Raw genomic sequence first — 13,342 nt, 5'->3', positions numbered from 1 at the left:
TTTATGCTGTTATACCAGTTTAAGCTGCTACCAGAGTTATTCCAGGATGAGGAGAAGGTCCTCAGTCCCACATCAGCAACCCCTTCAGGGCGCGTGCCTCTGTCTCGAACAGCTGTCAAACCAGCCAAGGCCAGGCCAGGTCAAGCCAGCAAGGAGCATAAGAAAACTGTGGGACATCAGGTGAGTTTGAAGATGCAGCTCTGTTAAATAATCCTTCCCTCTATCTGCTGATGCCTCTCGGGATCCCTTGTGATTTTAAGAGAGATTGCGGTTTGGAAGAAAAATAATCCCTAATTACTAATACACTGTGGGGGCACAATTTCAGGTAACCCAGTTCTTATTGTGGTGCCAAACCCAAAACTGATGCTTTTCAAAACAAATGTAACATGCTGAAAGCTGAGAAGCATTGAAAATCTTATGCTGAGTCTTCTTGGTCATGTGCTACATTGTCTGACTCGAATCAAAAGTGTGGTTTGGTTCCCAATGGGCCAAACATAAAATATCCACGTATATGTGCCATAATTAAACTAAAAGTGTGCAGATCAGGTCTTTCTTCTGACGTTATCTCAAGCATGACTGGGTTTATCGAGGCTGTTCCCTGATAATTTTTTCATTTTGTCTTTCAAAAAGTTTCGGAACTCTCTTCATCTGCTGATGGAAACCCTGAATGCCACAACCCCACACTACGTGCGCTGTATTAAGCCAAACGACTTCAAGTTTCCATTCACGTAAGCTGGTTCCTGTGTGGCTCAAGTAGCCTGTGGATGGGAGGGGGTTGCCTGGGGCCCTGGAGGATCAAGGCTCTGCTAAACGCTCCTCACTCAGGAGTGAAGTGCTGTGTCTCCTTTCTCTGGCTATGGATTCACGGGGGGTGTGTGTGTACATGTATTACAGGGGATGAATAGAGGGAGAAATACTTCTGATTTTTTTTTTTTTTATGGTGATAAATGATAAAAAGATTACATCATTTTCATTGCGAGCTGTTTCAAGTGTAACTGACAGTTTGCAGTCCTTGAGCTCGTTTGATGGAATTTGTTTTTGCAGACACAAGTGTCTTTTTCCTTATCTTTGTTTTCGTATATGAGCTTGCTTAGAGCTTGTCTCAAAAGTCTGCTTAAAACCTGGGCACGCAAAGAGTCCCATGGCTGTTGGGCTGGCCAGCAGGGAGCAGGGCAGGGTGAGCTGCTTCCAGTGCCAATGGACTCGAAGAGTTCCCTGGCCAGGCTGTCCTCTGTTACTCCTGAGTTTCAGAAGTGCTACCTGGATTTGTTCACTACCCATCACAACCCCCCTCTGCTCCCCACTGTGCCACTCCTGTCCTGGCATACACATTACCGGGAGTCCTAAGTAATCCAAAACTAGTCCCACACCCACAGGCTCTTTTTATTCCTACCTAGATTTGATGAAAAACGGGCAGTGCAGCAGCTGAGAGCTTGTGGTGTCCTGGAGACCATCCGAATCAGTGCAGCTGGCTTCCCCTCCAGGTGTGTTTGCTGCTTTTTGGATTGCTTTCAGCTGCAGTTCTTTTTAAGGTAATATTCACTGCTGGGACTGACACTGTGTCTGGTTTTGGGACAGGTGGACGTACCAAGAGTTCTTCAGCCGTTACCGTGTTCTGATGAAACAGAGAGATGTACTTGGAGACCGTAAGCAGACATGCAAAAATGTCCTAGAGAAGCTGATTCAGGTACTAGACTCAGCATTGAGAGCATTTGGAATCCAAAGGAATAAAGACAGTGTGGCTTACTCTCTCATAGCCACCCTATTTTAGTACTTCTACAAAGTACTAAACCACTAATACTGGCACAGGAAGTGTAGGATTTCCCAGTGTATCACAGGAAAGAAACACAGGGATTTTAAGTGTGAGTGGGTTGAAGGTGAGCCTTACCTTGCTTAAGGGCAAGGTGCATTAACTACACCTTCAGTAAGGTATAGTTATCTGGAGATTTCCTAATGTGGATGTGTTTCTGTCTGTGTGTGTCTTTCACACTGCTCCTCTCAGCTCCTCTGCTGAAATCAAAGTTTTTCACTCCTTTGATCCTTGTAATGTCTCCCTGCTTGGCACTGTGGTTGTCCTAATACCTCAGCAGCCTCTGGCTTTGCCTCCTACCTCCAGCTGCAGCTCTACATTCCCAGTCTGTGCCATCCACACTGCTGACATTACACTTGAACTGTGTGTTTCCTGGAATTTGTTAATGAGCTATGAACAGGCTCCCGGGAGACAGTTCCAGTCACTTCTCAGGAGAAGGGGGGTTAGGAAGAGAAAGAGACAAAGCTTACTGGAGGTACAGGATATCTGTGGAAAATATAAATACTGTGCTGGCAGCTTGGGGCTTGACTTTAAGTTCTGTGGCATTGGATGGACCTAAGTAAAATCTTTTGGTTTATGTATATGTGTAGTGTTAATGTATAGTGTTAATACATAGTGTTAAGTGTATCCTAAGCTGTAGCTCTTTCACTGCTGTTCCTTTCAACTTAGCATCAAACAGCCAACAAAATTAATTTTTTTTAATGTCTTTGTATGTTCTCAGTTTTTCCCTCCAAGGAGTAATAGAGCCTGTAGAGATAAAATATTTTGTTCTTTCTGGTTTAGTTCTGAAATTCCAGATGTGTTTGAGCAGCAGTGAGAAGCTTTGTTCTGCTTTAGCCCTGATGCAATAAGCGATGTGTACATGTCTGAGGCCCCAGCTGTTTTGTTTGTACTGTGTAATGTGGTTGAAGATGGACTGTTCAGAGGGGTCAGCTACAATTTAAGCAGAAAATTGTACATGTGCATTGCCTGTATTGCTTTAATCCTCTGTGCACCTTTGTCACCTCCTGTAGCATTCCATGTTATTATCTTCATGGCGTTGTCATCTAAGCAAAAATCTCACCTTGCTCCTTTGGGCCGTGCTTGTGGCCTTATTGTATTAATTTTTTGACAGGATCATACAGACAAAATACCCTTCTCCACTATTTAATTTAAGTCTCAGTTTATCCAAAATGTTACACAGATAATTTTGCCTCTTTACTAACTTGTATTTTCATTTAGCCCTTCGTGCCTTTTTATATGCACTAACACTTACTGCTGTAACTTACCCTCTTTTTACCTCTGAAAATAGGACAAGGATAAGTACCAGTTTGGTAAGACAAAAATATTTTTCCGGGCTGGTCAAGTAGCCTATCTGGAAAAAATAAGGGCAGATAAGTTGAGAGCTGCCTGCATCCGCATCCAAAAGACGATCCGGGGCTGGCTGATGAGGAAGAAGTACATGCGCATGAGGAAGGCTGCCGTCACCATCCAGAGACACGTCCGAGGGTACCAGGCACGATGGTAAGCAGTGCTCGTGGGAAATCCCACACCAGCCTCAATTCACATCCATTTAAGTAGGGCATTTAAATTTGTTTTCTCCTTCCTGTACTGTCTGAGAGGAAATGATTTTCCATGGAAATGAAGGAAATTGAATGTAATGAGTGTGTCTGTCCTGCCTGATTTTGACCTTCCTGAGAGGACAGTAGCACCCTGGCTGTATAATGCTTAGAATAGTACATTATTATTGGGAGCAGAGAACAAGTACTAGGAGATACGTTGCAGGTGAGGTAAAGCAGGACTCTGGTCTGAGTCCTTAATGCCCAGTTTCCATGTGCCCTTCCAGTTGGGTCTGTCCTGCTGGAGAAGCCATTCCTCATCCAGGGTGCAGCTCTGAATGGAGATACATCAGTCAGTGATTTCTTTGGATTGACTTCTGAGGGATGGCCATGGATAGGCCAGAGAAAAGGGTGGAGTACAGGTGATATTGTTCAAAGACAAGACGGTGATGAAGACTGTAAGAACTGACCTTTGGAAAGACACTTATGTCAAGATGCTTTGTAATTGTCTTACACAGAGAGCCAAGAACAAGCAAACTTTTTCTACAAGTTGAGGTTAGGAGAGGAGATCTGGAAGATGACACAGTGGAAACAGCTTTAAAGGTGATGAGAAATCAAGCTGAGTTTATCTTGTCAGTTCTACAGTACAGTTCTCAGAGCAAGTGAAAATGTTTCCCAGTAAAGCCTTGCAAGGCTTCTGTTAATTTGTCATTCAGATGTATGCCACATAGTAGAATAGCAAATAAATATTCTGTATCGCTGACAGTGTTAAGAAGAAGCTGAAAATACAGGATGTAAAAAACAGTAGCATTCAAGCACTGGAACATAATTACAGGTATTATTTGCGATCTTTTTCTTGCTAAGCTATGCCAAGTTCCTGCGGAGAACACGAGCTGCCATCACTATCCAGAAGTTCCAGCGCATGTACGTGGTCCGCAAAAGATACCAGCGCATGCGAGCTACTACCATTGCTCTTCAGGCTCTCCTGAGAGGTTACATGGTCAGAAACAAGTACCAAATGGTAAGAAATTGTAAGCTCTTCTTCACTCTTCACTCTAGCTTTATTTCCTTGTACCTTCAGGGCAAAGCTGCTCTGTGGTGTCCCGCTGGGAATCTGAAACGTTTGCGTGCCTGCTGTTGTAGTGCACAAACACGATACCAGAGCATGGATTGAGGGACAGCACCTGGAAATTAGGAGGATCTGATTTTGCCATCAATTAGCCTGTCATTTTAGAGATATTTTCGTTGTCATCTACTATGGATGTACCTAGACTTTCAGTGCAGTCAGTGGAGAATCCAACAGGGATTTACAGTATTTCACACTTTTTCATTTGTTGTATAGAATGTTGAGGCACTTAAAATAAATACTGAAGATGGCCTTGCATTTATCTGCCTCCATGAGTCCAAACCATAATTGTTTACATCACTGTACCTATGTGATGTTCTCCTGTTCCTGCCAATCCCTAACTGGTAATCTGAAAAGGCTGATGGAATATACTGAAGGAGACTAATTTTAGCAAAGAATAGGAGGTTGAAACTTATGCAACTTATGGGTGGGGCTTTTTTTGTTCTAATTTTTTAATGTATTGATGTTGGGTTTGTTTCTGGGGAAAAATCAATATGACCATGTCCTAGTGATATTGATAATACTTTCCTGATTACGCTTGATAAAAAATAATTCAATAGAGAAATTAGAATTTGGTCTTCAGTGGTTACAGGGCTGGAAACAGACTTATGATTCAAAATGCAAAACGCCAACATGTATGATGGCAGTTTTGTCTACATGAATTGTTTTAACTAGGCTCAAAAGTCAGCCTATATTTCTCTGAAAAAGTAGCTGAAGGAATTCTGGTTTTTGATGAGCAGATAGATACTGAAGGCACACAACTGAAAGCCAACTGATGCTTCTGTTCTATATCTTTCTCTTTTATATTTGAAGTTTCTGTATTTTTTCATTTGTATTAAAGTTGCTTACACAGTCACATGTGAGTGTGTCTAAATTACAGAATTCTAACATACACTAACCACAAAGTTGGAAAACAAGTAATCCTTGGTAAGAATTTCTTAGTTGTAGACTCCTATGTTTGACTTCTGTTCTTTTGTGTGGGTATCTACTCACCTTTTTACTGAAATTCTTAGCATTTTCATTATTACAAACCATATTTTATGTTGTGGGATTATATAAGATGTGTTTTTAACCGTGGTCTGACAGATGTGATGAAGTGACACATGGGTCACAGCAATAGGTGACCTAAAAGCCATGGTTAGGAAAATAGGAGATGTTTCTCTGCGCCTGGTTAGTTGTATGAGTAATACACACCCCATCTGTCTTGGAGCATGGAGTTTAATAAACCTGTTATATTTCCTCTTAATAGAGATGGCAGGTTTCTGGAGGAGTCCCCGTAAGGGGTGGTCAGACTTGCCTGTCAGGAGGATCCCCCTCGAGCGGTGAATTGTTCACTGCAGTAAAACATGACAGTCTGACAAGTGCCCCTGCGGTGTGCTGTGCATGTGTGGTCTCCTCCTGAGGTGGAATTTTATTAAAGCTGAGGTACAAGGATGGTCAGAGAGAGAAGCACAGGCTCTGTGTGCCGTGGGAAGGTAAACACGGTTGTTCTGAAGTTCGTGATGATTGCAATGAGTGAAACCGAAAGGTTGCCCTGTGACAGGACACCTGGGCTGAGCAGTGACTCTGCCAGTAATGTGTGGTACACGTGTTGTTCCTTAGGATTGTGAAAGGTACCTGTTGTTGTTGTTAGAAGAGAGGGCATGTGTTGAGTCACGTGGCCAGTACAAGGAATTTAAGATGGTTGAATCATCTGTTTCACACGTCCAGGGGAGAGCTTCTTCCTGAGGCATTGTGATGTGCTTCTCTGCTTGAGAAGGAGTTTAGTTCCTCCATAGCTTTTACATAAGCTTTCCTGGGAAATACCTGGTAAATTAAGTGACTTTTCTTATCCTCTCACCCTACATTGGAGTGGCTTGTTTCCTCACTGGATTATATGAGTGCAAGAATTCACTGGCAGATGAGGACCATCCTTACGCGATGGAGGTATTTTACAGGACTTGTTGCATTCAAACTTGAGGTGAAAATGTTGTTGAAAGACAGTTGTATTCAAGTGTTCAGGCACCTGCAGGGAACCTGAAAGAGTGTTCCAGAAAACATATAAGAAGGAGGTAGGAGTGCCAGCTGCATGGCAAGCAGTCAGACAGACTTTGGCTTTTGACCTTGCTGTGCTTCTCAGAGAGCTGCTTCCTTACATTGGTGTGCTGTTTATCTGGGTGCTGGTATTTCAAGTCTTGCTTTTAATTCAGAAATAAATGCTAAGGGAGAAATTATGTATATCTTATAACCTTGCCACTTTACCAGTGAATTTTAAATTCACTGATCTGAAACTGTAACGCTTCTAGCACATTTCAGTTCATTTGCTAAGAAGTATAAAAGAAAATAAAGTTGTTGTTACCTAACTAATTTGTCTTATCAGCTTCATGGTAAATCAGTGTAAGACTTTGAGCTTTGTATGATCTTTAAACTGTCAAATCCAAGCATTAACATGAAGTCTTAAATAGTTTTGTTCTTTAAAATAAACTGTTTAATTTTCAGAAGCTTTATTAAGTGAACTCTAATGCTCTCAGAGTCCTGGAAGCCTTATGGGTACAGGCAGGCTCTCCATTCACAGCTGTGGTCTGTTAGAATTCAGATGCTCCAGACCTGGGGGATGTTTGGATTGAATTAGGTGGTGAAGGATCCAAAACCAACTAGAAGACTCTTCCTAGTGAAAGTCTCTGGCTAACACACCGATAAAGGTTGCTGGCGTTCTTGACTGTTTCATGTTAAAAATTATTTTAAAAAAATATTACTTTTTTTTTTTTAACACCTCAAAGCTATGGTTGAAATTTCTGCCATCAAATAAGTAGGAATTATTAAAATATAAATTTCTTATTAAAATAAACAGAAATTTTTTCATGCTGGCAAGTCTAAGATATGACAAAAAAGACAACAAAAATTCAAAACAAAATAAACACAAACAAACAAAACAAAAGCCCTGGACTTTACAACAGCTGCTACAATTTCTTCCAGGTTCTGCTGTGTACTGGCTGCATTGAATATCAAGTGTGGTAATTTTAAACTTTGCATTGATGAACCCCATGCAGCATATGTCAATGATTCAAAACTGTTTAAGATAAAGATGCAGTAAAAAAAAAAAAGGATTATATTTGTAATCCTGCTAACAGGTACCATGTATTTTTGTAATTAGCTGGCATCTGATGTCAACACAAAGGAATGCCTGGTGCTTCAGTGTGCCTCCAGTTCTTTCTTACCATGTTTTTCCTTCTGGTTCCCTTTCATTTTGCTCCTTGTTGTCTTCCATATTATAGTCTTCTTTTCCTCTTCCTTTTTTCTTTCAATTAATTCCATTCCGTGTTACTCTTCATCAGAATTTTCTCTTTGCAGGCTGAGGTGTCTCTATGTACATCACCTTTACACCTCTCGTCATGGTGTCTGTTGAACTGCACAGGTGTAGTTTGGTGCTCTAACACCCCTTGTCATGTGTTTTTCTTGACTGTAGATGCTTCGGGAGCACAAGACTGTTATTATTCAGAAGCATGTGAGGGGCTGGCTGGCTCGACTGCACTACTGTCGGATCTTGAAGGCCATTGTTTACTTGCAATGCTGTTACCGGCGCATGATGGCCAAGAGGGAGCTCAAGAAACTGAAGATAGAGGCCCGCTCTGTAGAACGCTACAAGAAGCTTCACATTGGCTTGGAGAACAAGATCATGCAGCTGCAGCGAAAAATTGATGAGCAGGTAAAAGCTCCCTGGCCTCAGGGAAGATGTGTCAAAATCTTGATTACCTTTCTCAGCAGCGCTGTGGGAATCCACAGAATGCAATGAATTTTCATTGTAAGGGCTCGGTTCTCTCTTCTGATAAAGAACAGTGATAGAAGAGAAGGAGAGGCCGCAGCAGAACTTTTAACAGTCAAGCATCCATTTCTGTCTCTCAGCAGCACTGAGAGAAAACATCTGCTCCTTTAACGCCAGTATTTCATTTGAAGTACGTCAGTTGCTCTGTTTAAGGGAAGGCGAGGTGATCCTGTTTGACGTGTGTGGGCTCTCCATCTGATTTTATTTTGGGATGTGCAGGCTTAGAGGCTGGACTATTCTGTCACCTCATCAAGCAATTCTGCACAAGCAGACCAAAACCTTTTTGAAATGGGGAAGCTGCTCTTTTGCTCCCCTGTCTGGGTATATTCTGTAGGGAACAAAAAGGCTCACTTAAACCAGAACCTCTCCAACAGTTGCTCTGTCTGTGTTGTGTTTTGCAAAGAACAAAGAGTACAAATCTCTGCTGGAGAAGATGAGCAACCTGGAGATCACGTACAGTACAGAGACAGAGAAGCTGCGGAATGATGTGGAAAGGCTTCGGATGAGTGAGGAGGAGGCCAAGAACGCCACCAACCGTGTCATCAGCCTTCAGGAGGAGATCGCCAAGCTCCGCAAGGAGCTGCACCAAACTCAGTCGGAGAAGAAGACCATCGAGGAATGGGCAGACAAATACAAACACGACACTGAGCAGGCACGTATGGGGTCTCAGGTGCATGGGGACATTTATAGGGGCCTGGTTTCCACTCAGGTTTTGCCCAGGCTTAGTTGCTTCAGTTGTGTGGCTGGTATTTTTACTGTGTTTTTAAGCAATGTTATACCTGTACAATCCTAAATAGGCTTGATACCTAAATGACTACAACTATGGTAGAAGAATATGCTCAATCCATATACTTTATGTAATATATGTATCTAATCTATTCAGATTTTGATATTGAAAGTATTTGCAAATCCAAATGCTTAAGCACTCTGAATTAGAGGTAGTGCATTCATAAAAAGAAATCATTTTACCTACCTAGAGAGAGTAATCACATAGGTATCAGAAATCCCATACTCAGTATTCAAAGGTACTGCCATATCCTACCTAATTTAAACAGGCAGCTTATTCAACACAGGTATGTGTGCACAGTCTAGTTCAACAGGTTTCAGCTAACCTCTTATCTTTGTTTTAACCACAAACATATCAAACACGTTGTTTCCTGGCAAGAGTACTTGCTGATAATGGTGCAAGGGTTGAATGTTGGAAGAACCAATCCATCGTTATGTGATGCTGCAGTGATATATTTCAAGATCAGATAAACATAAGGAAAAATATTAATTGATTAAGCAAAGTGAATGCATAGTAACCAAAATCAGAGACAAATTAGTAACTGGCAAACCTGGGTACTGGTAAAGTGGCACAGCTTTAGGGCAGAGGCAAGATGGTAGATTGTGATGTTAGCCAATGCAGTAGAATATACAGAACTACCAAATGTGTAACTATTTTGTGAGTATTTCTGTTTTAATGAACCAGTTACATCCTTGGGACTTTACTGAAACATATATGGCACTGTCGAGTGGTTCAAGGCAATTTTGGCATCTGATCAGAAATGGAGTGCAGAACATACAGGGGAATCTGCAGTGCGACATATTTAGGAAATGTAATCTGGGCCATGAAGATATAACTTAGTCCACCAGTTTCATTCTCTGAAGAAAAGTTTAAGTATTTGAACTGTTAAAGATGTCATTGCTATTAGAGCTATTGATGAAAGGTGAACTGCATTCTGAGTCAAATATTTTACTATCTCTCTCTAGCTGGTATCAGAGCTGAAAGAGCAGAACACATTACTGAAAACAGAAAAGGAGGACCTGAACCGCCGCATCCATGACCAGGCGAGGGAAATAACAGGTTGGCTCTGTTCTCTTCATTCAGACTTTCTGCTTCAGGTTACCGTGTTAAGCAACACTGTACTGCATAGATTGGGCTAATTTGCCTTAGTTTGCTTCCCTTTTTGGTCTAGTGGTTTCATATTTGTGTTTTAAGAACTCACATCAGAATTATTTACAACTTGAATTTCCATGAAATCCTAGGAGTTTGGGGTCTTTTTTTGAGGGGTGATCGCTCCAAAGCAATTCAGTTTTAAAAAAGGAGGCTCTGATATTTAATACAATTAACCTACTACAACTTTTCTGGATGCTGTGCCTGTAGAAGCATCCAGGAAAGCATAAACTCTAGATGTGAAGGCTGTGGTGGAGGGAGCTGTGATGAGAGGGGTCAGTGCATGTGAGGCGTAAAGCACCTCACATTTTGCTTTTGCACAGCACAGCAGTGGGCTAACGCCCCTTCTTCCTACCTCCTGGAATTACTAGAAGGTACCATCAGAATGACTAACTTGACTGAGTGAGCCCTTCTGTGGTTACCACAATAATGCCTTGGCCCTTCGTATTTTTGGCTGAATGTTCGCCTGCGGAAGCACAAACACCATCTTCAAACATCAGGCTGTTCCGCTGGTGCAGACGTGCCTGTACCTCCAGGACAGATGCACTGCATGGTGGATAGAGCTGGAATTCTCACTTTGGATTCCTGTTCTCTGTGACAGAGTCGATGGAGAGGAAGCTTGTGGAGGAGACAAAACAGCTGGAGCTGGATCTGAATGACGAGCGGTTACGGTACCAGAACCTGCTGAATGAGTTCAGCCGTTTGGAGGAGCGGTATGATGATCTCAAGGATGAAATGAACTTGATGGTGGTAAGTGGCTCAACATCTGAGAAACCAAAAGCTGTTCACAACCGTGTTTAGGCAGAATCTAGTGAGATAGGTTAGTAACTGAATCTGCTGTCAGCTGTGTGGTGGTTACCTGTACCTGAAAAGAGAGTTTGTCCTTTTAAATGCTGATTACTTAGATTAGTTCAGCCAATATTTTTAATTGTCACATGTCTGACAACACTAAATTTCTGCTGTGACTTTGCTAGTGGTATTGCTCGTGCTGCTGCCCTTATTTTGATTTGAAGTTATTTGCATGTCCTGGAGTTGTTTGTACCACCTTCATCCAGTGTTAAATTTTTAAGTAGTTCTAGGAATTTATGTGTCAGGAAGAAAAAATATTCCTCAATAGAATGTCTAGGAAGTTAGACAATTGCTGCCTGTGCTTCCTGTAAATGGAGCTTTTCTTTCCCAGGAAGTCCTGCATTGTTGCTTGATTCTGCTTTCTGCAGCAGTCCTTGATGGTGTAGTATCTGACCTGTCTCCATAGATTTGATTGTGAACTGCATCTCATAGGTTTTAGGTAGCATGAAATACCAGAATCAAAAATCTTTTCTTATACATTTTAATAGCTCTGAAATAACACCAAACATTACAAGCTAAATTAGAGGTCGTGAAGAGACAGTTACAGGGAAAACCATACAGTGGTATTGATTTGTTTCATTTGCACTTCAGAGCATCCCCAAGCCTGGACACAAAAGAACAGATTCAACTCACAGTAGCAATGAATCTGAATATACTTTTAGCTCTGAGATCACAGAAGCAGAAGACTTACCAGTGAGGATGGAGGTAATGTTAAAAATCCCCACAACTTCTTATTGAACTCATTCCTATCTCTTTTTTTTCATAAGTGTCTCTGAAAACCATATCCTTATATTGAGATATCTACTGCTTTAATCCAACTTTTTCCATTTCCTTTTAGAAAACACTCATTCCCTAGTTAGTTGTGATCCTGTGTAAAAAGGCTTTGTCCAAGTATGCTTTGAATTCTTCTTTGCATTACAGTACACACAGATTAGATACTTGGCCATCCAGTTGATTTGCATGTGAAACATTTGCTTGTCAGTGTTGGTAAGCACAATCACTTCTTCAGCACAAAGTGGGAATTTAGAAAACCATTGAGACTTTCCTGAGGAGTCTGCATACTGTATATTCAAGGATTAAAACTGGCAAGCCGTATTTTTATTAGCTACATGGAATGAGTTTCCTGTTAGGGATGAGAAACTCACGTTGGATCAGTTTTCCTCTAGTTCATATAGAGATTAATAAAACTCCCAGAATGTACTATTCCTTTGCACATGCAGTGATACAAATCCCAGGATACTGAAAAATGTGCAGAAAGATTACTCTCTTGATTCAGCTAATGAATAACATTCATGAATAATTTGTGATGCAACTCCAAGCCATTGCTTAGTCTTTCCAAGATAACTCCCCCTTTTGGCCCTTCCCAGAGCAGTGGGACTGCTAACACAGAGCCCTCAGGTTGGTGGTCTGGCTGTCCTTGGCACTTTGCAGACTCAAAGCTTTTTCTGTGCATTCTGGAGAGCTTCTTAAGTGTGAGCAAGAGCACAGCACACTCTGTTTGCCCTCTGCCTAGGATAGGGATCTCCAGAGCTGCTTTTGACAGCCTCTGTCATTGCCGCTTTTGAAAGCCTCCGCAGAAAATTATTTTCTACTCTGGATGCAAATCCCTGACGCACTGATGTTGGCACAGATCCTGTGCGGAGTCTTTCATAACGTGCCTTCCCACTTATATTTTTCACTTTGTGTAATTGTTCCAGAATGATGCTCCCTACCTTCATGGATAACCAGGAAAAGGACAGTGCGACTACATGTGGTTGCATTTCACGTATGAGCCAAACGTCATCTTTGCCTTTGGCTGATAGACTTCCTGAATTGCTGTTCTAGAGCCAGTTTTGGGTTTTAGAATATGAATGAAAAGAATGAACTCAAGAGTGTGAATGAATGCAGCGCTGTATTTGTTTAACCCCTTAACATTTCAAACTCCAGTTTGACTCTAGACCAACAATACAGATTAATTATACAAAACCACATTAAAAAATGGGGTCCACCTCCATGCAAACCAGTAAAGCCAGAAAACTCAAAGTGTGTTTTCTTTTTCTGAGCTGTTGGTGTGGTTTATGACTCTTCCCCTCAACAGTAAAAGGAGATGAAGTGGAAATGGCTGTGCTTGCTTGTCTGCTACAGTCATTAATATTAATTTCCTAGGTCCTTTTTTAGGCTTTAAAATTTTATGGTACAGTTCATAGTAAATACTTTGATCTTCTCAGTACATAAAGTACAAAAAGGCTGATGGACAATTTCTAATGCACTTTCAGAGTGCAAATGCTGGTCCTTGCCCAGA

General features: G+C 41.5%; 1 protein-coding gene across 14 annotated transcripts in view; it reads left to right on the top strand.

Moving 5' to 3' along the window:
* Window positions 1-13,342, top strand: part of MYO5A (myosin VA) — a 97,779-nt gene that overhangs the window by 61,301 nt on the left and 23,136 nt on the right. For all 14 annotated transcript variants that reach the window (XM_032700062.1, XM_032700067.1, XM_032700061.1 and 11 more), the window contains 11 exons: window positions 19-180; window positions 631-728; window positions 1,398-1,484; window positions 1,579-1,687; window positions 3,102-3,313; window positions 4,213-4,369; window positions 7,920-8,159; window positions 8,680-8,928; window positions 10,029-10,122; window positions 10,814-10,962; window positions 11,653-11,766. In XM_032700062.1, coding sequence (XP_032555953.1) covers window positions 19-180; window positions 631-728; window positions 1,398-1,484; window positions 1,579-1,687; window positions 3,102-3,313; window positions 4,213-4,369; window positions 7,920-8,159; window positions 8,680-8,928; window positions 10,029-10,122; window positions 10,814-10,962; window positions 11,653-11,766 — 1,671 coding nt within the window. The remainder of the gene's footprint in view (window positions 1-18; window positions 181-630; window positions 729-1,397; window positions 1,485-1,578; window positions 1,688-3,101; window positions 3,314-4,212; window positions 4,370-7,919; window positions 8,160-8,679; window positions 8,929-10,028; window positions 10,123-10,813; window positions 10,963-11,652; window positions 11,767-13,342) is intronic.

This window comes from Chiroxiphia lanceolata, chromosome 12, assembly GCF_009829145.1.
Source record: "Chiroxiphia lanceolata isolate bChiLan1 chromosome 12, bChiLan1.pri, whole genome shotgun sequence".
Taxonomy (NCBI): domain Eukaryota; kingdom Metazoa; phylum Chordata; class Aves; order Passeriformes; family Pipridae; genus Chiroxiphia; species Chiroxiphia lanceolata.
The sequence above is the reverse complement of the archived record's forward strand: the minus strand, read 5'-3'. Positions and strand labels throughout refer to the sequence as shown.